Source organism: Capricornis sumatraensis, chromosome 2 (assembly GCF_032405125.1).
Source record: "Capricornis sumatraensis isolate serow.1 chromosome 2, serow.2, whole genome shotgun sequence".
Taxonomy (NCBI): domain Eukaryota; kingdom Metazoa; phylum Chordata; class Mammalia; order Artiodactyla; family Bovidae; genus Capricornis; species Capricornis sumatraensis.
This window is the reverse complement of record NC_091070.1, coordinates 10,713,227-10,739,874: the sequence shown is the minus strand read 5'-3', so window position 1 is coordinate 10,739,874 and position 26,648 is coordinate 10,713,227. Positions and strand designations below refer to the sequence as shown.

Genomic DNA, 26,648 nt, shown 5'->3' with positions numbered 1-26,648 from the left:
TTTTTCCTGTTGTCAAGTACAGATATGAGAGCCAGACCATAAAGAAGCCTGAGTGCCAAAGAATTGATGTTTTTGAACTGTGGTGTTGGAGAAGACTCTTGAGAGCCTTTGGACTGCAAGGAGATCAAACCAGTCAATCCTAAAGGACATTAATCCTGAATATTCATTAGAAGGACTGATGCTAAAGCTGAAACTCCAATACTTTGGCCACCTGATGGAATGAGCAGAGTCATTAGAAAAGACCCTGATGCTGGGAAAGATTGAAGGCAAGAGGGGAATGGGATGACTGAGGACAAGATAGTTAGATGGCATCATCGACTCAATGGATATGAGTTTGAGCAATCTTGCAGTCCACAGGGTTGCAAATAGCTGGACATGACTAAGTGACTGAACACAACAAAATTATAATCATCCTATAGGGCTACCAAAGTATCTAGATCTAATCACCCAGAGAGATTAATATGCTCAAAATATTTTCCTTTTTCTACTGTTAATATTTGTATTGAGTTACTCAACTCCAACTAAGTCAGCAACAATCAAGGACCTAAAACATACATTTGGATAGCTCCAGTTTTCTCTTTGTCTATTCTTTCTCATCTCTTTCTATGTTATATTCTATATCAGTTAGGGTACAAAGGATCAAATACACATCAGCTCAAATAAGATAAGGGTTTCTTTCTCTCTCATCTTACTGCCCAGAAGAAAGTAAGATTAAGCTGTCAGGCCACTCTCTTCCCTAAGGTCATTCAGAGATCTAGGTTCCTTCCATCTGTTACTCCATCGCCCCCAGACTGTTATCCTCACCTGCATGGTTTAAGCTGGGTCAGTGCTACAACCCCATTTCAATTCACATACAGACAGAGGAAATCTCAGTCAAGTGTCTTTGTTTTCAAGGAGATAACCCAAAAGGTGCATGTACCACTTTTACTCACACCTAGTCAGTCACATGGTCACAATTTAGACACGTAGGAAATCTAAGATATGTCATCTCTACCTGAGTCATCATGGGCCTGGATAAAACTGCTGGGGGTGGGGAACAGGCTCATAAGAAGAGGAAGATGGGGATCTGATGCTAAAGGAAAGAAGGAACTCAATACAATGGGCCAATTAGAAAAACATATCTTCACGCATATTGCAGTTTTAAGGTAAGCCACATTTCATCCTTTTTGGAAAAGAGTAAGATAAATGTTAATTCTCAGATTAAAGTATTGGAAGAGGACATTCAAAATACTAATTATAAAATTGAGCAATATGCAACAAATTACAAATGCACATAAACTTTAATCTTATAAATCCACTCTTAGAAATTTATTCTACCAATTTACTTTCCCATGTGAAAAACAGTGCATGTTCAAGATCAATAACTGCAGTGCTGTGGATAAAAGCAAAAGATTTAAACCACCTAAATGTCCATCAGTATAAGACTGGTTAAATAAATTATGGGACATTCAATGGAATGCTTTAAATATTAAAAGAAAGGAATTAGGAAGCTCATGAAATACTAATATGGAACAATATCAAAAATATATTAAGTGAAAAAGGCAGTATACAGAAGTGTTTTCACTATGCTAATTGCTGACAATGACAACAAAGGGGGAGTAAGAGTGGCCCCCCTAGAGGCGGTGGCTGTCAACAGAAGACTTGAGTGACAAAAGGGAGCCAGCCGCGCAAAACAACGGGAAAAGAGAAGCCAATGCAAAGACCAAAATGTAGGAATGAGTTTGGCAAAACCAAGGAACCTAGAGAAAGCCAGATAATGCAGGCAATATAGCCTATGGTAAATCATTTGAAACAGAATAATCTCAGGGAGGGTTTTAAAAAGCATTAGAGAAATTCACTGTGATGACTACTTTTAAAAATCACGTGGGAGAATTCCTTGGCAGTCCAGCGGTCAGGACATTGTGCTCTCACTACTGCGGGCCCAGGTTCAATCCCTGGTTGGGGAACTAAAATCTCACAAGCTTCTCGGCACGGCCAAAAAATAAAATAAAAATCACCTGGGAACTGTCAGCACTGATATGGACAATTGTAAGAGGCAAGAGACCAAGTTCAATGCATTCCACTGCAGTAAACTCAATAAAAGTGACTGAACGGAAGTATTAGATGATATAGACGGAACTGAGCAAGACTGCAAGAAATAAAAATGACAAAATTTGATAATGGATTGGAAGTGTGGTATGAAAAACAAGATCTGGAGTGAATCCTAGCTGACTGCTGGGTAGATTGTTACACACTTTCCTGAGACAGAGAAGACCAAAGGAAGAGCAAACATAAACAGTTCTAAACAGAAGGGCACAGGGGCTTTGTACCTTGCAATACAGCATACATTTATAACTTTTGAAAGATAAGATAATTCCCAATAATAAGATTATAAGGACTACATGCATTATTGCCACTCCACATTTATTTTCTATTTCTGAGACCTAAGGGAAAAGCCTAACATTGAAAAATTCTTTTTCACCAGAGTCCATATTAATCAGTCAAATTCACTGCCAAGATATCAAAATGTCCTGAATCTCTAAATTTAGTTGTAAAAAAAGCAGGATAACAATGAAAGTTAGGACAGCTTTTAAAGTCAGCATTTTAATGAAGAGAGAGGAAACAACAGCAAAAGCATTCTATTCACAGGATTGTATTCTGGCGTATCAATATGTTAATTCCTCAGATCTTTAATAATATCTGCTGGCTTAAAATCCACTTCAGTAAGTATGAGTTATACACGCTGCCATTGTAATCTCTGCAATAACTATTTTATTCTAAATGCAGTATTGGGGGAGTTCTTAGAGTTTGATTAATAATTAACTCATAAGCTGCTGGATCCATGTTTACATTTCCAATTTAGTGGCCTTCCTACAGAAATCAAAATAAAAATGTTTTTAAATAATCAAACTTAATATGCACTCCTATCACACTCAGCCAGATAAAGCCCAGATAACTAATGGACTAAAATTTCTCCTATGGTATGATGCATACAAAATATTGTTTATTATCACGATTAAGTGTTGACAGAAAATATTTCCCATAACATCATGCTAAAATAATATTCCCCTTGAAATGGGCAGTTTGAAAACAAACAAACAAAAATTTATGACACCCAAAGGATTAACAAATTAGATCTTGGCATGTGCTATAGGAACTAATACTTTCTGCCTCTGAAAGAAAAATGTGTTCTATAAACTTTCAAGATATATTTCAGTTACTGAGAAAAATGCATGATAAACAACTGTAGCCTCAGAATAATGCACAATAAATGTGATTAAAAGCAGTTACCAAAAGAAATTGAAATTGGTAGATGACAGGAGCAGTCAGTCATTTTTCTTTATGTACTTGACAATATTTAAAAGGTTTCCACAGTGAATGTGCATCACTTCAGTAATCTTATTTTAAACTTAAATCTGGAGATGGGGACACAGGTTGCAGCCTCTGAGAAGTTTAATGCTCAGACAACAAAACTGCATCTTCCCTGAGACAGGCTATCATTAATTCACAAATACAACACAGTGTGTCAAACTGTTACAAAATGTAAACTCTGACTTCAACTGGGATGAGTCACAAAATCTATACTAAGCCTTGCACAAACTGAAAGTAAACATCATGTGGCCTTCAGAAGACCTTCTAAAATTCAACATATTATTTTTTAAACTTTGCATTAGACAACCTGTTTCTTAATCAGAACTACATACAACCAAGCGAAGTTTGAGAGGATCTGCACAGTTATGAGACAAATCTGCTTTGAAAGCAAATTACAGAAAGCACAAAACAAGCTGTAACATCACAACTTGATGGGAGGAAACGGCAGATAAAAAATTCAAAAGAGTGCTCAATTAGGTATGTACGATTTCCTAAGTTTTGACAACATAAAAGGATGTGCCCTGATGAGGTGGGCCCACTGGGTAGCTCAGTAAATAGTCAAGTTGTATAAACCAATCACACCAATGAGCTAAGCACTAGTGAGGTGTGACATCTAGCTGCCCAGTTATAGCTTTTATCTAACACGGAGTAATTCTTGATACATGGTAATGATGAGAGAACTCAGACATTCTTTGAATTCAGCTGTTAACTTCAAACTCGGTGGTTATAGTTTAGCTCCATGTTAACATTCTACACTATATAGATAATACTTGATAATTTTATTTGCTATATGAAAGAAATATAAACACAGTAACTTGGTTTATTACGGCTTTTTTTATAAAACGGCGAAAGGTGAAATTTAGCAAATGTAAGGTGCATTGTGCAAATTAGCATTTCAAACTCCAAACTATCCCACTTGTCTAACAATGTAACAAACTAGCATGACAACTGGGTATGTCCATGGCTTACTCAGATCTACAAGGATTTCAGAGCAATAAGAATATTTGAATTTGGATCAAAGTTCTTATAAAAAGCATGCTCACAAGTTATGCACCTATGTAGCAAGTAAAGGAAGACTCAGCTGAAAAACTTGGTAAAATCATGTACAATAAAAACAGCAAACACAGTAATGGAACTTGATAGAAATAAAAAGATTCCAGGAGTTTCACTGCTAAAAATGATAGACCAGACGTGTGTGTTAGTTGTTCAGTCATGTCCAACTCTTTGCGACCCCATGGACTGTAGCCCACCAGACTCCTCTTCCATGGGATTTCCCAGGCAAGAATACTGGAGTGGGTTGCCCTCCCCTTCTGCAGGGAATGTTCCTGACTCAGGGATTGAACTTGCGTGCCCTACATTGAAGGCAGTGTCTTTACCATCTGAGCCACCAGGGAAGCCTGATAGACTAAGTCAGACCAATTCTCCCACTGAAAATAACTTAAATAGCAAAAACTACTACTTTAGTATCTGTTTTAAGGCACTAGAAAGCTTAAGAGATAAAGTCAGACAAGACCGAGATGCAGGATAAAAAAGAAACCCAAGAGGTCAGTCTATCTTCTCTCTCTTAAATATCAGCCTATTTCTGAAAATGAAGAAAAACAAGTTGATAACCCTTTCAAGGAAGGGTTAAACTTACACTATCCCCACACCCCAGAACTTTGGACTGGAATCCTGAAGGACTATATACAAGCAGTAAGGATGAATCAAAAATAGCTGAAACCTGGCAGTGAAGTGTAACACTGAAATATCTCAACGATAAATAATAAGGTAATTCATGATTGCTATTGCCCCTAGTCTAATCTAACAAAAAGGAAACATGTCCTTTCATATATAATAATTATCAAACTACCCGTGCAAGGTTTCTTTGAAGAGATGAATATTTCTGTCATCACAAATAACCAATCAAAATGAAAAAGAAGGCAAAAACAATGTGATCAAAATCCAAGAAAAATAAGAGGTAACAGAAACAGACCTATAAAAGGTCCAAACAAGGGAGTTATGAGACAAAAGTATATAGTTTGAGGATTTTGGCAAAAAAAAACTACAAAGTAAAGAGAAGAGAAATAAAAATTCTAGAAATGAAATGTGTAACGACTAAAAATAAAAATCAATAGGTTAGTCTGACAGATTTGATTTAGCCAAAGAAAGGAACGAAATGAAAGATTAGCAGAAAACATTTAAAATAAAGAATGGAGAAATAAATTTCTAAAATTATAGAAAATGAACCTAAGAGACAAAAAGGATTGACTGAAAAAGTCTAACATTACATGAAATGTGAGGTCTACAAAGAAGAGACAGAGAGTAAGGCAAAAATAACTTTTAAAAAGATAAGTGAAGTTGCTCAGTCATGTCCAGCTCTTTGCAACCCCATGGACTGTAGCCTACCAAGTTCCTCTGCCCATGGGATTTTCCAGGCAAGAATACTGGAGTGGGTTGCCATTTCCTTCTCCAGGTGGACTTCCCGACCCAGGGATTGAACCCAGGTCTCCCGCATTGTAGGCAGAGGCTTTATCGTCTGAGTCACCAGGGAAGTCAACACAACTATAATCATCAAACAACAAATCAATAGAACACAACTAGTAAAACTGTAGAAAATCAAAAACAGGAAAAATTCAAAAGCAATTAAAGAAAAAATACATATTATCCTCCAAAAAAGCACCACTAAGACAAACGGCTGACTTCTCAACAGAAACAACAGAACTCAAAAAATGATAAAAATGTTATCTGCAAAGTACAGAATGGAGAAACAACCACCTATCTACAATTTTCTATCTAGTGAAAATTCCTTTCAACAAAGAAAGTGAACTAAAGTCACTTTCAGACAAATATAGACAGGATCTGTCACCAAAAGACCCACTCTAAATAAAATTCTAAATGGAATTCTGTTTGGTATATGCAGATTCACTCTAAAGTAAATTTTAAAGTATGTTCCTAAGGCACATGTAGAATCTCAGAGATGCAGAAAGGAATAAAAAATATAGAAATAAGTGTAAATCAAAGAAAAATAAATATAAGGACAAATCTAAAAGAACAATCTATATAAAATAAAAATTAAAAGACATTTACTCCTTGAAAGAAGAGTTATGACCAACCTAGATAGCATATTAAAAAGCAGAGACATTACTTTGCCAACAAATGTCCGTCTAGTCAAAGCTATGATTTTTCATACAGTAGTCATGTATGGATGTGAGAGCTGGACTATAAAGAAAGTTGAGCGCTGAAGAATTGATGCTTTTGAACTGTGGTGTTGGAAAAGACTATTGAGAGTCCCTTGGACTGCACGGATAGCCAACCAGTCCATCCTAAAGGAAATTAGTCCTGAATATTCATTTGAAGAACTGATGCTGAAGCTGAAACTCCAATACTCTGGCCACCAGAGTTCTCTGGCGAAGAACTGACTCATTGGAAAAGACTGTGATGCTGGGAAAGATTGAGGGTGGGAGAAGAAGGGGATGACAGAAAATGAGATGGTTGGATGGCATCACCGATTCAATTGTCATGAGTTTGGGTAAACTCCAGGAGTTGGTGATGGACAGGGAGGCTTACTGTGCTGCGGTCCATGGGGTCGCAAAGACTCAGACACAGCTGAGCAACAAACTGACTGATGCAGTTCAATGAAATACAAAATTAAAATATATGATAGTAACAGAAAAGTGGAGAGTGAGATTAATGGGGTTAGAATTTCCTAAATCCTGCATTTCCTGGGAAGATCTTAAAGTGCTACTTTATATAGATTTGATAAATTTAGGATGCATGTTTTAATCCCTTCATTAACTATAAAAAGAGTAACAAAACAAGGTATAATTAGCAATATGGAAAATGAAAACTAATCAATCCAAAGGACAAAAAAAAAAAAATTTTCAAACATCAGAAGTGGAACCAACAGAAAGCAAAGAGTAAGATGGTAGATTTATACAAACTAAATCAATATTTACATTAAATTAATAGGAAAAATTTAAAATAATAGTAGGGAAGCAAAGTCCAACGCTGTAAAGAGCAATATTGCATAGGAACCTGGAATGTTAGGTCTATGAATGAGGGCAAATCGGAGGTGGTTAAACAGGAGATGGCAAGAGTGAACATCGACATTTTAGGAATCAGTAAACTAAAATGGACTGCAATGGGTGAATTTAACTCAGATGACCATTATATCTACTACTGTGGGCAAGAATCCCTTAGAAGAAATGGAGTGGCCCTCACAGTCAACAAGAGAGTCAGAAATGCAGTACTTGGATGCAATCTCAAAAATGACAGAATGATCTCTGTTCGGTTTCCAGGCAAATCATTCAATATCACGGTAATCCAAGCCTATGCCCCAACCAGTAATGCTGAAGAAGCTGAAGTTGAACAGTTCTATGAAGACCTACAAGACCTTTTAGAACTAACACCCAAAAAAGATGTCCTTTTCATTACAGGGGACTGGAATGCAAAAGTAGGAAGTCAAGAAACACCTGGAATAACAGGCAAATTTGCCTTGGAGTACAGAATGAAGCAGCACAAAGGCTAATAGAATTTCGCTAGGAGAACGTACCAATCATAGCAAACACCCTCTTCCAACAACACAAGAGAAGACTCTACACGTGGACATCACCAGATGGACAACACCGAAATCAGACTGATTACATTCTTTGAAGCCAAAGATGGAGAAGCCCTATATAGTCAGCAAAAACAAAACCAGGAGCTGACTGTGGTTCAGATCATGAACTCCTTATTAGCAAATTCAGACTGAAATTGAAGGAAGTGTGGAAACCACTAGACCATTCAGGTATGACCCAAAACAAATCCGTTATGGTTATACAGTGGAAGTGAAATATAAAACTTAAGGGACTAGATCTGATAGACAGAGTGTCTGATGAACTATGGACAGAGGTTCGTGACACTGTACAGGAGACAGGGAGCAAGACCATCCCCAAGAAAAAAAAATGCAAAACAGCAAACTGGCTATTTGAGGAGGCCTTACAAATAGCTCTGATAAGAAGAGAAGTGAAAAGCAAAGGAGAAAAGGAAAGATATACCCATTTGAATGCAGAGTTCCAAAGAATAGCAAGGAGAGATAAGAAAGCCTTCTTCAATGATCAGTGAAAGAAATAGAGGAAAACAACAGAATGGGAAAGACTATAGATCTTTTCAAGAAAATTAGAGATAACAACGGAAAACTGTCAAGGACTTTCTAAATATCAAGTATTAAAACAACAAAAAAAGTGATTCTGTGAAGTACTGTCAGCTGCAGCATTCTCAAATGGAGAAAAGGAGGTCAGTGACAATCTAATATTACAGCTAATAAAAATCAGTCAACAGAGTACAAAGCAGAAACAAGGCAAACTAAATTAATTAAAACTACATCCAATATTTAGAAAGATATTTACTGTTCTACAGACATCATCCAAAACACAAAAGTAATGGAAGTGTAATGGTACGTAAGTGACATTTGTACATACTGTGCCCTCGGGGCAGGGGCGGGGGGGATGTTCCCTCCCAGTGAGGGACGTTATTTTTTTTTGGCTCCAAAATCACTGCAGATGGTGACTGCAGCCATGAAATCAAAAGATGCTTACTCCTTGGAAGGAAAGTTATGACCAACCTAGACAGCATATTAAAAAGCAGACATTACTTTGCCAACAAAGGTCTGTCTAGTCAAGGCTATGGTTTTTCCAGTAGTCATGTGTGGATGTGAGAGTTGGACTATAAAGAAAGCTGAGTGCTAAAGAATTGATACTTTTGAACTGTGGTGTTGGAGAAGACTCTTGAGAGTCCCATGGACTGCAAGGAGATCCAACTAGTCCATCCTAAAGGAGATCAGTTCTGGGTGTTCACTGGAAGGACTGATGTTGAAGCTGAAACTCCAATACTTTGGCCACCTGATGTGAAGAGCTTACTCTTTTGAAAAGACCCTGATGCTGGGCAAGATTGAAGGCATGAGGAGAAGGGGATGACAGAGGGCAAGATGCTTAGATGGCATCACTGACTCAATTGACATGAGTTTGGGTAAACTCCGGGAGTTGGTGATGGACAGGGAGACCTGGTGTGCTGCAGTTCATGGGGTTGCAAAGAGTCAGACACGACCAGGCGACTGAACTGAAATGAATAGGGAAAATTCTCCTAATGAAAAACAAAGATTGTTAAATTTTTAAATGTTAAATGACACACTATAAAATAGCATAAAGATATCAAATCAAGGCATAAATCTTATAAACATTGTATTAGTTTGACTACAATGTAATACAATCAAGATCCTGGCAAGTTTTTAAACAATTTCACATTGATTCTAAAGTAAACACAAAGAGTAAAAAACACCAGACAATCTTGAAGAACAAAGTAAAAGGACTTACTCTATCATATCACAACTTTTCACAAAGGAATATCAAGACAGTGTAATATTAAGCACTATTACTCAGACATAGTTCAGTTCAGTTCAGTCGCTCAGTCGTGTCCGACTCTTTGCGACCCCATGAATTGCAGGACGCCAGGCCTCCCACGTCCATCCAGTCGGTGATGCCATCCAGCCATCTCATCCTCGGTCGTCCCCTTCTCCTTCTGCCCCCAATCCCTCCCAGCATGAGTCTTTTCCAATGAGTCAACTCTTCACATGAGGTAAAGATGACATAAATCCATTTCCAACCACAGGGAAGAAAGTATTAGGTTGGTGCAAAAGTAATTGTGGTTTTGGACTGTGAATATTAAATCATGATAACTAGGATGAAACACATCTTCATTAATCAAGATAGGAACCATTACAATCAACACATTTTTGCCAATGAGAAATGAATTTCTTTATTACTATAGCATAAAAAATCCATGCATCAGGATTCAATGAACTCTTGGAAAGTATTTTCTGCCTCCTGCTGGTTGTGGAAGCATCTTTCCTGAAAAAAGTTGTTGAGATGCTTGCAAGAAGTGGTAGTTGGTTGCTGAGAACTCAGGTGAAGATGATGGATGAGGCAAAACTTTGTGTCCAATTTGTTCAACTTTTGACGTGCTGGTTGTGTGATGTACAGTCAGACATTGTCTTGGAGAAGAACTGGGCCCTTTCTGTTGACCAATGCCAGCTGCAGGCATTGCAGTTTTTGGAGCATGCCATCGATTTGCTGAGCATACTTCTCAGATGTAGTGGTTTTGCTAGGATTCAGAAAGCTGTAGTGGATCAGACCAGTAGCATACTACGAAACAGTGGCCATGACCTTTTTTTGGTGCACATTTGACTTTGGGAAACGCTTTGGAGCTTCTTGTCAGTCCAACCACTGAGCTGGTCATTGCTGGTTGTTGCATAAAATCCACTTTTTGTCGCACGTCACAATCTAATCAAGAAATGGTTCATTATTGTTGCATTCAGTTCAGTTGCTCAGTCGTGTCCGACTCTTTGTAACCCCAAGGACTGAAGCACGCCAGGCTTCCCTGTGCATTACCAACTCCTGGAGCTTGCTCAAACTCATGTCCATCAAGTTGGTGATGTCATCCAACCATCTCATCCTCTGCCGTCCCCTTCTCCTCCTGCCCCCAATCCCTCCCAGCATCAGGGTCTTTTCCAATGAGTCAACTCTTCACATGAGATGGCCAAAGTATTGGAGTTTCAGCTTCAGCATCAGTCCTTCCAATGAATATTCATGATTTATTTCCTTTAGGACTGACTGGTTGGATCTCCTTGCAGTCCAAGGGACTCTCAAGAGCCTTCTCCAACACCACAGGTCAAAAGCATCAATTCTTCGGCACTCAGCTTTCTTTATGGTCCAACTCTTACATCCATACGTGACCACTGGAAAAACCATAAATTTGACTAGGTGAACCTTTGTTGGCAAAGTAATGTCTCTGCTATTTAATATGCTGTCTAGGTTGGTCATAGCTTTTCTTCCAAGGAGCAAAATATTGTTGCACAGAATAAGAAAAGACAACACTTCAAAATGATGATTTTGTTGATTTTTGGTCAGCTCATGAAGCACCCACTTATCAAGCTTTTTCACCTTTCCAATTTGCTTCAAATGTCAAACAACCACAGAATGGTCGACACTGAGTTCTTCAGCAGCTTCTCATGCAGTTGAAAAAGGATCAGCTTCGATGATCACTCTCAGCTGGTCACTGTCAACTTCCAATGGCCGGCCTCTGTGCTCCTCATCTTCCAGGCTCTCATCTCCTTCACAAAACTTCTTGAACCACCAGTGCACTGTATGCTCATTAGCAGTTCCTGGCCAAATGCGTTGTTGATGTTGCAAGTTGTGTCCACTGCTTTATTATCATTTTGAACTCAAATAAGAAAATCGCTCAAACTTGCTTTTTGTCTAACATCATCTCCATAGTCTAAAATACATATAAAATAAATAGCAAGAAGTCATTAGCACAGAAACATAAAGCAATAAATGTGCATTAAAATGATATATAACACAACCACATTTAAGAATGTATTCCAATATCAAAGGGCAAATTTCAACAATGCAAAAACCACAATTATTATATGTCTGCACCAAGCTAATAGAAATGATCACATAATATTAACTGATGTAGGGATACAGGGAAAGACAAGTATCATACAATATCACTTCTAGGTGGAGTCCAATGAACTTTTTTCCAAAGAGAAACAGCTTCACAGATTAAGAATTGAAATTCACGGTTACAAAAAAAAAAAAAAAGTTGGGCAGGCAGGAATCAGCTGGTTCATGTAAACTTAAAACTACGATCTATAAAACAATCCACAAAGACCCACAATATAGCACAAGGAACTCTATTCAAAAAGAAAGTGTGTAGATATATTCCTAAGTATTTTATTCTTTTCATTGCAATGGTGAATGGAATTGTTTCCTTAATTTCTTTTCCTACTTTCTCATTATTAGTGCATAGGAATGCAAGGTATTTCTGAGTGTTGATTTTATATCCTGCAACTTTACTATATTCATTGATGAGCTCTAGTAATTTTCTGGTGGAGTCTTTAGGGTTTTCCATGTAGAGGATCATGTCATCTGCAAACAGTGAGAGTTTTACTTCTTCTTTTCCAATTTGGATTCCTTTTATTTCTTTTTCTGCTCTGATTGCTGTGGCCAAAACTTCCAGAACTATGTTGAATAGTAGCGGTGAAAGTGGACACCCTTGTCTTGTTCCTGACTTTAGGGGAAATGCTTTCAATTTTTCACCATTGAGGATAATGTTTGCTGTGGGTTTGTCATATATAGCTTTTATTATGTTGAGGTATGTTCCTTCTATTCCTGCTTTCTGTAGAGTTTTTATCATAAATGGATGTTGAATTTTGTCAAAGGCCTTCTCTGCATCTATTGAGATAATCATCTGGCTTTTATTTTTCAATTTGTTAATGTGGTGAATTACATTGATTGATTTGCGGATATTGAAGAATCCTTGCATCCCTGGGATAAAGCCCACTTGGTCATGGTGTATGATCTTTTTAATGTGTTGTTGGATTCTGATTGCTAGAATTTTGTTGAGGATTTTTGCATCTATGTTCATCAGTGATATTGGCCTGTAGTTTTCTTTTTTTGTGACATCTTTGTCAGGTTTTGGTATTAGGGTGATGGTGGCCTCATAGAATGAGTTTGGAAGTTTACCTTCCTCTGCAATTTTCTGGAAGAGTTTGAGTAGGATAGGTATTAGCTCTTCTCTAAATTTTTGGTAGAATTCAGCTGTGAAGCCGTCTGGAGCTGGGCTTTTGTTTGCTGGAAGATTTCTGATTACAGTTTCAATTTCCGTGCTTGTGATGGGTCTGTTAAGATGTCCATCAGCAGATGAATGGATAAGAAAGCTTTGGTACATGTACACAATGGAGTATTACTCAGCCGTTAAAAAGAATTCATTTGAATCAGTTCTGATGAGATGGATGAAACTGGAGCCGATTATACAGAGTGAAGTAAGCCAGAAAGAAAAACACCAATACAGTATACTAACACATATATACGGAATTTAGAAAGATAGCAATGATGACCCTGTATGCAAGACAGGAAAAAAGACACAGCGGTGTATAACGGACTTTTGGACTCAGAGGGAGAGGGAGAGGGTGGGATGATTTGGGAGAATGGCATTCTATCATGTATACTATCATGTAAGAATGGAATCGCCAGTCTATGTCTGACGCAGGATACAGCATGCTTGGGGCTGGTGCATGGGGATGACCCACAGAGATGTTATGGGGAGGGAGGTGGGAGGGGGTTTCATGTTTGGGAACACATGTAAGAATTAAAGATTTTAAAATTAAATTTAAAAAAAATTAATTAAAAAAAAAAAAAAAGAAAGTGTGATATGAGCACTGGGATAGACAAATTAACCAGATGATTGAACAGAGAGTCCAGTAAACAGATGACTGCATATATGAACATTTTATTTATGACCAAGACAGGACTGTAAAGTAGTGGAGAAAGGCAGTCCTTTCAGTAAATGAGACTGAATCAACTGGGTATCCATATAAAATGTATGACCTCTGCTTCACACCAGAAACAAATATCAATTTCAAGTACATAATAGATTTTAATGTGAAAGGTAAAACACTATGCTCCCAAAAGATTATATAAGGGAATATTTTCATGATTTTAAAATAAGGACCAATTCCTTAAATAGGTCAAAAAAGCACTAACCAAAAAAGATGGAAAATGAACTAAATTAAATTTTAACAAAAGACTCAAATTAAGAGAGTTTTAAAAAAACAACAAACCCCCCCCCCAAAGAAACAGCTGTGGAATGGGAGACAATAGATGCAAAACAGATAACTGACAAAATGCTCATGTACAAAATTAAAACCTCCCACAAATCAACAACAAAAAGACAATCAGCCCTATAAAAACAGTGGGCAAAAGAAGAACTGGCATTTCAGGAAAGAAAATAGCTAGTAGCCAAACATGAAAAGATGCTGATCACCATGAATCATGAAAATGCCAATTAGAACCATGATGAGATACTGTAAGCACCTAACACAATGGCTACTAATGAAAGACTAATAATATCAAGTCCTTGAGAAGCAACACAGTTTCTCATACACTGCTACTAGGAGTGTGAATTAGTGAAGCCACTTTGGACATCTGTCTATCAGTATCCACTCAACTGGAAGGCACCTAGCAACTGCACTCCATGTTATATACCAACAGAAATACAAGCACATGTGCACTAAAATAGACTGGTAACAGTAGATTATTTGTAATGGCCCCGAATTTGAGATAACTCAAATATCTATCACCAAATGTTAAAATAACTGCAGTATATCCATACAATGCAATACTAAGGACCAATAAACATGAACAAACTCCAAGTTCATGACATATCACCCAGATATATCACAATCGTGATCAGCAAAAGAAATCAGACACCCACACACAAAAAAAATGCCTACATGGTTCCATTTATATAAACAGCTAAATCATGCGAAATTAATCTATGGATTCAAAAGTCAAAATCATGGTCAGAAAAGGAAAATTATGATTGGGAGGGGAAGTAAAGAGGCTTATATGCACTGACAACATTCTGTTTTCTAGATCTGGGTTGTGGTTTTATGAGTGTGCTTACCTTGTAAAGATTCATCAAGCTATACACTAATAAGTGCACTTTCCTATAAGTACATTATCCCTCCAAACTTTTTAAACTAAAAATGAGAGAAATTAAGTTGATATCTTTGAAAACAGAGCATATCCATCTCTTAGCATATGTGGCCAATAAATTCAAACTCCAAAATAAGTTCAGCATATTATGTAAGAACCTGTATACATAGTAACATCTGGAGAAAAATTACAACTGCAGAAAATTTATTTGCTTTTATTAGGAACCTCTTAATTTTAATAAAACAAGAAAAGAAAATTTTGCCACTACTCTCAAAGTCTTTGTGGTAAATGAAAGAATGAATACACAGTGCTCCTGAAATGCTAAGTTTGCAACTGAACAGTTTAGTGACCACTTCAACTGATAACTTTTTCTCCAGAAAAAAGAAAAAAAAAAAAAACTTGATGATGCAAAGAAATGGACACGTATATACTTCATTTTTAATCTTAATTCCAGCAAGAATAGTGATTTCACAAAAAGAAATCACTGAATAATGAGAGTCAACAATCTGAATTTGAAATAAAATTCAAGATTAGGGCTCTTTTTTTTTCCAGTCAGCACCATGTCAAACAAAAAACAGAGCAAGATGGCCTTTGCAATAGTGGTGATCCCATGCTTCTGTGAGATGACTTAAAAATACTTAACAGAGTGCTACAGAGTCACTACCAAAAAAGTCTGTATTTCTCAAATATCATTTAATAAAAGCACAACATCACTGAGTCAATAAAGTTTAAAATATCTTTAAAATATTCATAACCAAACTCTAAAAATTAATTCTATCTCTAACATAATACCACTATAAATATTTCAAGCCTCAATGCCTAAAATTCATGAATATTTTAGATGAAATGGTATATAGTACACAAAAAGTTAAACTTTATTACACTGATTGTGATTATGACCAACTCAATTACCCTAGCACCTGGGTATGAAATAAAACTTTCTATGAACAAGGAGATCTCACCACATCTTGTTTTTGGGCTTCATTAAGTTTTTCAGTCAATTCTTCCAAAGCCCTTCTTGTTGCAGCATCTGACCTAGGCAAACAAACAAACAACAAGAAAAAATTTAAATCAGCTATTTGAGAAAATATATGTAATTCATGATACTTACAAGATCACAATATGTTATTACATAATACTCTGCGGCAGTGGGTCTCAGAGATTAGCAAACATATGAAACACCTGGAGGATGTGTTACACAGAATCTGTCAGGAGATCTGCATTGGAGCCCAAGAAGGCATTCCTACAGATTCCTAGGTGATGCTGATACTGCCCATCTGGGGACTACATTTTGAGAAATAATGCTATACTACATCACCTTCACTTAAAAAAAAAAAAAAAAAAAAAGGCTATAATCCTCAATTTAAATTAAGAAGAATGAAAGAGGTAAGGAGGACCAAACTCTTATCTCACATCCTCTCCAGCAATTCATCATCAAATTACATCTGAGATTACTGTACAAACTCTGTCCTCACTGATTTATCTCCCATTACCTTTTTCCCATCAAACTAATAACACACATGACAAATAATCGAATAGTACAGGAAACTTACAAAGAAAAGCAGAGCCCTTTCTCTCTCACATTTATCTGGTTCCAATCCCCGCTGGCAGCCATGTTCGCCTAATACATTCTTAATTCCTTTGCTGGTTACTGCCATCATTTTCAGCTCTAGATATTTTCAATTCTGTTTTGAAATATTTAACTCACTAACACTGCTCTCCAATTTCAGATAAATTTATTACTATTTTCAGTTCTTTTAGTCACCTGTATAACCTACTTAATATATTTATACCCATTACGAACTACTTCACTGTAGAGAATTAATACTTTCTCCTTACATTCTATCATGCTCACATTTTAGTCAGCTTCCTACCGGAATCACTAACTTCCCACCGGGATCACTAACTCTCCGGCGCTTTTGTTTTTTTCTGCGTTCCCATTATCTTCTGACCTTATTAACACATGATTGATATTTTTCTCCCACTTATTACTGAATCATCTTTTAAGAATCTGTGCCATTCTTCTTAACTACATTCATCTCAAAGGCTACTTTGAGATGTTCATAAAGGGGACATATGTATACTTATGGCTGATTCATGTTAATCTATGGCAGAAATCAATACAATATTATAAAGCAATTATCCTCTAATAAAAAATAAAGTTTAAAAGACCAAGAAAAACATGGCCTCTAAATGAAAGCCAACTATCACTACTTATGATGAAAATAAAGACAGAGAAGAAGTCTTAAATTAAGTGATACTTCTTGGGACAACCCAGAATCAACAAAATTGCAAAAACTGGGCAGATGTAAACAACTGGCCTTTGAAGATTTCAACTGAAAGATAAAATGTCTGATTCTACAATGGCTCACGAAGAATTCACTGACGAATTCTACATTATGTTTGCTCCAGTGTTGGTCAGTTGGTCTCAGGCTCTCTCTCCAACGCACTGGGTTAGCCAAAAAGTTCATTTGAGTTTTTCCACAAGATACTACAGAGAAACCCAAATGAACCTTTTAGCTAACCCAATGTTTGCATATTTACCTCTTTACTAATATCTAACAACATCTCTCTCCATAATGCCAGCATTCCATTGTAATAAAACAAAATGTTTTCAAAGTATGAAATTAACTTGTCTAACACTAAGTCATGATATATTGCAAATTCAAAGGGTTTCGAACTGTTCTATTAGTATACTTTAAAATATGAGTATAAAAACACAGTATTTTTTTTTGTAAACTCATGTAAACATGTCAACTAGAGAACCTGTTTTATTCTTCTAACAATTAATTCCTCAACAAAAATCATTTTCAGCTTTTACCGGCTTCTTCTGGCAAGTTCCCGGTTGAAATCATCTCCAAGGCGAACTTGTTCACTGCTGAGGTCTCGGAGGGACTGATGAAAAGCATGAAACTAAAAACAGCAAAACAAAGTTATCCATTTAGGATTCTGCTGAATTCTTCCATGAAGATTCATTGAAAGTAAGAGAGGAGAACTTCCTCTTTCCAATAGTACACAAATTTTTATAATGTTATCAAGACATAATAGAACAAATGTCTATTCTAAAAGATATAAAATATTCTTTCCCAAAGAAAAGTGTTTAAAGCCATATGTAACATTAACCATTACATGCTGTATAATGCAATATTTCACTCTTGACAGACACTCTAGAAAACTGGTCCACAAACTTCTTCTGTACACAGCACAGCAGCAAATATTTCAGGCTCTCGGGCGACATGGCGTCTGTCACAATGACTCAACTCTGCCATCACAGCACAACAGTAGCCATTAAACACATGAGCGTGACTGTGCTACAGTGAAGTTTTATTCAACCAGACCATGTGCCTCAGTGTGCCAACCCATGTTTCCAAGAAACCCTTGCCCACATGCACCAGGAACCATGGACAAGAATGTGTGGAGCAGCACTGTTCATGGTGGAAACACTGAAAACAAAAGTCCATTAAGAATGGAATGGAGACAAACTGCAATATAGTCCTCCAGGGGAGTATCACACAGCACTGAAAATGAAAGATCGAAGCTAGCTACACTTTGAAACAAACATCAAGTGAAAAAGGCACGTTAGCAAATATATACTGCATTATTCCACCTATATAAAGCTTAATGCAGGCAATACTAAGTAAGATACAAGTAGTAAAAATGGTATTTTTAAAAAATCAAGAGAATGATTAATACAGAAAGCAAAATAGTTGATAGTCCTTGGGGAAGCGAGGAGCGTTAAGAGGTTTCGGGTGTACTATAATCCTCTATTTCTTGGTCTGGGTGGTGATTACATGGATTTTTCATATTATTGTACTTTTAATGGTAAATAGGTATGCTATACACATATGTGTAGGCTATACTTTATAACAAAAAAGTAAGCTATGCAGACTTGCAGAAATACCAAATTGATTCTTTCAACAAACGTAAACTGAGCAGAAGAGTGCCAGCAACTGTGCTGGGAACAAATGGCTCTGAATTTATATAAGAGACAGACATGTAAACAGAAGCACAAACGCGGCACTGGGGCACTAGGAAAGTACACAGTCACGTGGAGCTACAGGTCGTCTAAGACGTGGACTGAAACAAGGCAGAACTGGTGAAAGGAGCAGAGCTAACACAGCAGATGAGCAACAGGCCATTCACTGAGGTTTTGCCATCAGGATTTTCCAGTTTTACAAAGCAGAATCTGAGGACCCATCTTTGACCCCTCCTTTACACTCATTTCCACCCTTCCCAAATGGTCATCTGATCTTCAAGATCTTTCATTTTATCCACCAAACAGTTTTTAAATCTACCGCCCTCTTTCCAGCTCCATCTACTTTCATCCAAGTGACCATCAGCTCACACCCAGAACACAGCGGCATCCTTCCTACTGGTTGGTCCACACTGACTTCATTTTCTACACTAGAACCAGGGTGATTTTTTCAGTTATTGTCACCCCCTTACATGGTTGTACACAGTATCAGTTTCACACTTCTTTAGCCACATGGCCTTCTGTAAATTACGTACAGCTGCTCTCTTCCCTCCTGCCAAGCTATCTTTTGTACCTCAAATGACTCTTAATCAACTTTCAAATCTCAGCTTAATCAGCCTTTCTTTGGGAAGGCTTTCCCGACTGGAGTAGGTCCCTCTACGGAACACACCCACAGCCCTAGGCTTTTTTTTGTTATAGCATTCATCTCAGATCATAATTTTGGGTGTATTTATATACTTTTTGATTAGTATCTAGCTCCCCCTCTAAATTGTAAGCTTCATGAAAAGGCAAGGTTTTTTGCTCATCACTGTTTCCAAGTACAAGCACTGCCCCAGGACAGAAGCACTAAATAAATAAAATGAAAGAGGGAGTAATGTTAGGATATTGTTCTCTGCTCTAGGTTTAATCACATAATCAACATTACTAGTCAGTGGCAACTACCAAAAAATGATAGCCAAGGAAAAGTTTTTACAAGGTGTCTTCTAAAGGACTTAGTCCTTTTATCTTTTTATCTTATGCTATAATAAGCACAAAATACAAACGAGTATCCTAACAAACTGTGAGCTCTCAATCTTAAAACTACCAAAACAAAGATGTCAAAGTCAGCAATATCTTCTCAGCTCAGTTCAGTCGCGTCGTGTCCGACTCTTTGAGACTCCATGAATCACAGCATGCCAGGCCTCCCTGTCCATCACCAACTCCCGGAGTTCACCCAAACTCATGTCTATCAAGTCAGTGATGCCATCCAGCCATCTCATCCTCTGTCATCCCCTTCTCCTCCTGCTCCAAATCCCTCCCAGCATTAGGGTCTTTTCCAATGAGTCAACTCTTCGCATGAGGTGGCCAAAGTATTGGAGTTTCAGCTTCAGCATCAGCTCTTCCAATGGACACCCAGGACTGATCTCCTTTAGGATGGACTGGTTGGATCTCCTTGTAGTCCAAGGGACTCTCAAGAGTCTTCTCCAACACCACAGTTCAAAAGCATCACTTCTTCGGCGCTCAGCTTTCTTCACAGTCCAACTCTTACATCTATACATGACCACTAGAAAAACCACAGCCTTGACTAGTCAGACCTTAGTTGGCAAAGGAATGTCTCTGCTTTTGAATACGCTATCTAGGTTGGTCATAACTTTTCTTCCAAGGAGTAAGCGTCTTTTAATTTCATGGCTGCAATCACCATCTACAGTGATTTTGGAGCCCCAAAAAATAAAGTCTGACACTGTTTCCCCATCTATTTCCCATAAAGTGATGGGACCAGATGCCATGATCTTAGTTTTCTGAATGTTGATCTTTAAGCCAACTTTTCCATTCTCCTCTTTCACTTTCAAGAGGCTTTTTAGTTCCTCTTCACTTTCTGCCATAAGGGTGGTGTCATCTGCATATCTGAGGTTATTGATATTTCTCCCGGCAATCTCGATTTCAGCTTGTGCTTCTTCCAGCCCAGTGTTTCTCACAATGTACTCTGCATATAAGTTAAATAAGCAGGGTGACAATATATAGCCTTGACATACTCCTTTTCCTGTTTGGAACCAGTCTGTTTCTCCTATCCATTATTAATTTAGCAACCCAAAGCAACAACAACAAAAACTTTCAGATCTTGCAGAGAAGTTTAAAGCAAAAACGTATATCCAGAGAACTAATACTTTCAAAATCTTTCATGAATACATGGAAGAAGTTTAGAATTTCTGCTTCATAGAAAGTGGCTCCATCAATGATTCAACAATAAGAAAAAAATTATGGAAAATATCAATAGGTTAACCACATAAAGACTAATTTGCTCATAGTAAACTAAACTTAGCAAATTACAAAGTAGCTGACATAGCAGAGCTTCCAGAACAGTGAGTCACCTGAGCAAGGGAACAAAACAAATTATAATCCTCCATAACAAAGTTCAAAATAAATGCATGATGGTAATCAACAGACTGAAAATAAAATAGTTTACTTCGTTAAAAAAATCAGTACAAAGTTAGTGATGATCAAACAGTTAAAACACAGCCACAAAATTCAAGTGTTAGTCATTTAAACAGAAATAGGAAGAACACAGACTATAGAATGGGAACAAAGTACCTGGCCCACGTCATCAGTCTCCGGAACAAATCGGACACCAGTTTTGGACCTATTTCGTTTAATACCCTGTTGATCCCCATAGTCCTTGAGAGGTGAGGTAGGTGGAAAACGGTAGCTGTCTTTACAGAAGAAAGAAAAGAGAAAAGGATTAAAAAATAAGAAGCAACAATCTAAACTTTCACTCAGGAAGTACATAACACACATGGATATACACATGTGCCCTTAACACACACTATTTTCCACAGACAATCACAAACAAATCTCGCTGTGGCCATAAAATTCCACAAAATTGGCACTTATGTTGCTCTTAAAGCAGATAAAATGAACAATTGAAGTGATCTGAAATAGAACATATCAAAAATTCTAACTGGCTTTAATTTTCAAGGAAGCGATAGAATATTTTCTCTTACATAAAAATAGTAAGTTGCTATAAAAATAACTTCTATGATTCCCCAAACTAATACTAATAAAACAGAAATTTTCAAACAACAAATTATCTAAAATCTGAATGGTGTTTAAAAATCAGTATAAATGAACTAAACTACATAAAGAAATAGCCAACTGTGATTTTTAGTCATTATCATGACCAATAGCAATATTAACAGTGCAAGCTACTAAGGTTCACTCTAATTGCCTCTCTTCACCGCAAACTTTTACAAGTCTTCGCTATTCAAACATGAACCTCGGTGCTGTGGAAAAGGATGTGTGTGCTCAGTCGCTCAGCTGTCTCTGACACCTTGTGACCCCAGGGACTGTAACACACCAGGCTCCTCTGTCCATGGGATTTTCCAGGCAAGAATACTGGAGTGGGTTGCCACTTATAGCAAAGTATAAGTAAGGTTAATTATAGGCAAACTAAGCGTTATCACCTTTTGTGCAGCCACTGAAATCTAGCTGCACAGAAAGGATAAAACTCCCCTGTTCTTAACAACTATCACAGGGTATTTCATAATGAGACATTTGCAGAACTATGAACCTAAAATAAGACTTCTAATCCAGAAAGTACACCACATAGCAAATCCTATTTGTGTTTGTTTTGACTGAAGGCAGACAATTAAATCAAAGTTTTGTCAGGTAAAGCTTTACATGGTCTACAGAGCCTGAGAAGAACCAAAGTAACAGACTCAGAATATCAAAGTCCCATTGAACATGTTTCAAAATATTCGCTGCAAAACTGTATCTTCTAGCACCTTATTTGAAGGATTTTAAGTATGGGTTACATTTGTCTAAATACTACATGTCCTCAATATGTACTTCAGGAACATTTTTAAGACAAAGAAAAGAAAGAAAAGGTTTTCAGAATCTGAAAAATTTACCTGTCACAGTGCCACCATCGAGGTCACTTGTACTCAGACTTGTAACAGAAATACTTCTCCCTCCTGAGTTTCTTGACAACCGTTGACTCCGCAGTTGGCCTATTGATTGTTCCAAGCTTTCTTTTAACTAAATTAAAAAATATAATGAAGGGAGATTTATTCTTCTTAAACAACTTCCAAATACAAATACCCTACAGTTTTTCCAGTGGTCATGTATGAATGTGAGAGTTGGACTGTGAAGAAAGCTGAGCGCCGAAGAATTGATGCTTTTGAACTGTGGTGTTGGAGGAGACTCTTGAGAGTCCCTTGGACTGCAAGGAGATCCAACCAGTCCATCCTAAAGGAGATCAGCCCTGGGTGTTCTTTGGAAGGAATGATGCTAAAGCTGAAACTCCAGTACTTTGGCCACCTCATGAGAAGAGCTGACTCATCTGAAAAGACCCTGATGCTGGGAGGGATTGGGGGCAGGAAGAGAAGGGGACAACAGAGGATGAGATGGCTGGATGGCATCACCAACTCGATGGATGTGAGTTTGAGTGAACTCCAGGAGATGGTGATGGACAGGGAGGCCTGGCATGCTGTGATTCATGGGGTCTCAAAGAGTCGGACACGACTGAGCGACTGAACAGATTTTTAAAGCTATTTCTGAACTATTGGTGTTCCTAAAGAGAATGTATATCACAGAAAATTCTGAACTAAGTTATGTCAATAGAAATATAAAAACAGTAAACATAAATATTTTAAGAGCCAACTCTAATGTGGTTTTAAATACCATCTGTCCCTACCTATTCCGTCTTTGTATTACCAGAATACAAAAGACATGTCTACTATCCAAGGGTTTACAAAATGAGATGGATGTTCCACCAATGCTTAGAAACATAAAAAGGCCAACACATCTGAAAAAGAAAGAAAAAGTTTTCCTCTGTTCTAAACATTCCCTCGGAAGCCCCAGATCTGTAACAAACAGGAAAATGAACAGTTGTCAGAGTGACTGCCGTTATGAAAAAATGTGCACTGCCCAACTCTGCATCAGAACATCTCTTTCACTCATTCAAAGACTTCAAATCCCAGAAAACCACACGGTCAGATGTTAGACTATTAGTACAAACTAGGATCACAATTGTCCAAATGCTCTCTTCAGACCAGCAGAGAGTTAGCCAGTGGGGAAATAAGATGGCATCTTTTTAGACCTAAAGAGCTACGACAAATAAAAGCACACTTAACACTGAGAATAACATCCAGAGCTGTACAGAGCTATCGACCTAAAAAGAGGATTCAACTAAAATCTGGAGGAAAAACAGTAAACCTAAGGAAGATCCACATCCCATGAACTGCTGAGAAACTTCTGGTCTAGGCATTTTAGCCAAGTGTGAATAAAAAAATAATATTAATAAAAATAACGCATGGATCCAGAAAACAAGTCATCTATAACTCTTTAAAGAGAATGTCAAAATAAAACAACTGATGGAAAAGAGAGGGCTTCCTACATCCAGCCAAAATTAAAGGTAGAACATCACTTATGGAGGGATAAGTTGGTTTCCTTGAGAAACTGTGCAGAAAGAAAGTAGCTTCAGCTGAAGGAAGAGCACAGCTGAAACAAATGAGTCACAAATGAGCAAATCCTTTTCCATTTTGGTTGCTCGGGTATAGCTCTTCTGGAGAATCAAGGTTAAAATAGTCTGGATTAAAAGGAACAGTGCTAGATTTCAAGATTGTATTTGTATTGCCACTCTCATTTCTGGAAAAAAAAAAAAAAGATAAAGCTAGTATTTCCATACCCTCTGTTCCCTGCTTCTCTACATTGGGGTATGTACAATACCATCCTGCCTGAACATTCACCAGTTAAGGGCCCAGATTATCAACCCAGGGAAATATACTGACAAAGCCTGGGAGAACTAAAGTCTACCTGGAGAGTAATTAACACACACATAAAATGAAACTAAGTTTAACATACAGGTAGACGAGAGGTCTTACATAGAGAACTTAAAATAGCAAATGTAATCCATACAAGACTAAAATTGTACAATGTTAAAATTAAAAACTTCAAATCCAAATTATAGCATGAAAAAAGGAACTGAAAAGGTAAAATGTCTTTAGATAACACAAATTAGTGACAGAACGAGTTCTACCAAGGTTTCTTGTGTTTATTATTTGCATCTTTACAAGCTAAGCCTGATGTCAGTATCCTCTTTTCATAGCTTATTTTTTTTAATTGAAGTAAAGTTGATTATATTTTTGGAAGCAGAGTCAGCTGACATTTCTAATCACTGCATCTTTTGGAAGATAAGCTGCCTTTTATAGCTCTGGCTATCTTTAAGATTTTTCTCTTTAAGTGTCAATAGTTTTACAATGATATGATTATGTGTAGTCTTATTTGTAGTTATCCCACTTCTGACTCAGAGATAATGGAATCTGTAATCTGATCTCTTTCATGTGTTGAAAGTCTTCAGTCATGTCTCCTCATTTCTTCTGCCCCTTTCTTTCTGGCCCCCTTCCCTTCTCCTCTTCCTCTCCAACCAGCTGCACTCAAGTGATACCGTTTTACCAAATCCCATGGGTTATCCATGCTCTCCTCTCCTCCTTTCATTCCCCCATTTTTCTTTTTGAATATATTTTGCTGGTCTATCTCTCAATTTATTAATTCTCTCTTCAACTGTATACAAGCCACTACTTAATCCATCTGTTGATGTTTTCTTTTTCCTAATTTACTTGTTTGCTTATTTTAGTTATATTTTTCAATTTCCATTAATTTTCTTCTGGTTACACCAAGTCTTAGTTGGGTACACAGGATCTCTGATCTTCGTTGCAGCATGCAGGATCTCCAGGTGAGGCATGAGGGACCTTTAGTCGCAGCACGTGGGATCTAGTCCTCTGACCAGGGATTGAACCCAGGCCCTGTGCATCGAGAATATAGAGTCTTAGCCACTTAACTATCAGGGAAATCCTTGTGATTTTTATTTGATTTTTTTGTCTTTTAGAGTTTTCAATTCTATGTCAACATTTTCAGTCTTAATTTCTTGTACAGGTTAATCATAGTTATTTTATAGTTCGTTACAGGTCCTCTTTTTCCCTTGGTTTTCAGTCACCTCTTGCACTTTCTTATGCCTGAATATTTTTTAATCATGTGACAGACATAAGAAAAACTGGAGTTAATTTAAAGCTCTGGATTGATGACATCTTCTGTCAGAAGGGATTTGATTCTGCTTCTATCAGAGAGTAAGCCTAGGTCACCAGGAAACCCAAAGCACCTTAATTTGTTAGAACTGAGATGGCCAAAGAATTGATGCTTTTGGACTGTGGTGTTGGAGAAGACTCTTGAGAGTCCCTTGGACTGCAAGGAGATCCAACCAGTCCAGCCTAAAGGAGATCAGTCCTGGGTGTACACTGGAAGGACTGATGTTGAAGCTAAAACTCCAATACTTTGACCACCTGATGCCAAGAGCTGACTCATTTGAAAAGACCCTGATGCTGGGAAAGATTGAGGGCAGGAGGAGAAGGGGACGACAGAGGATGAGATGGTTGGATGGCATCACCAACTCAATGGACATGGGTTTGGGTGGACTCTGGGAGTTGGTGATGGACAGGGAGGCCTGGTGTGCTGTGGTTCATGGGGTTGCAAAGAGTCGGACACGATTGAGCAACTGAACTGAACTGAGATGGTTCAAAGCTGGGGCTTCCGTCCCCATCAGCACTGTCAATTATTTTCATTTTATCACTGCTCTTATTTTCAGTTCACCATTTTCCTAGGTTATCGCCCTTTGGGGTCTCACTCAAAAGCTGGAGGGTTCCTGAACTACAATTCTGGTCCCTCCAGCCTCTTTAGGTCTACTGATAGCTCTAATCCTATCCACTTCTAAGCCACCTCGTTTCAGATCAGCTACTGCCTTAACAGAGGAGTCCCAAATGCAGGACTCTTCCTTCCAG

The 26,648-nt window shown here is 37.6% G+C and overlaps 1 protein-coding gene across 1 annotated transcript in view; it reads right to left on the bottom strand.

The window, feature by feature from the left end:
• The window catches only part of CEP128 (centrosomal protein 128), a 441,766-nt gene that overhangs the window by 395,387 nt on the left and 19,731 nt on the right, over nt 1-26,648 (bottom strand). Inside the window, exons 3-6 of the mRNA XM_068966164.1 lie at nt 22,725-22,851; nt 21,409-21,527; nt 17,689-17,780; nt 15,830-15,902 (exon numbers count right to left, since the gene is read on the bottom strand). Coding sequence (XP_068822265.1) covers nt 15,830-15,902; nt 17,689-17,780; nt 21,409-21,527; nt 22,725-22,851 — 411 coding nt within the window. The remainder of the gene's footprint in view (nt 1-15,829; nt 15,903-17,688; nt 17,781-21,408; nt 21,528-22,724; nt 22,852-26,648) is intronic.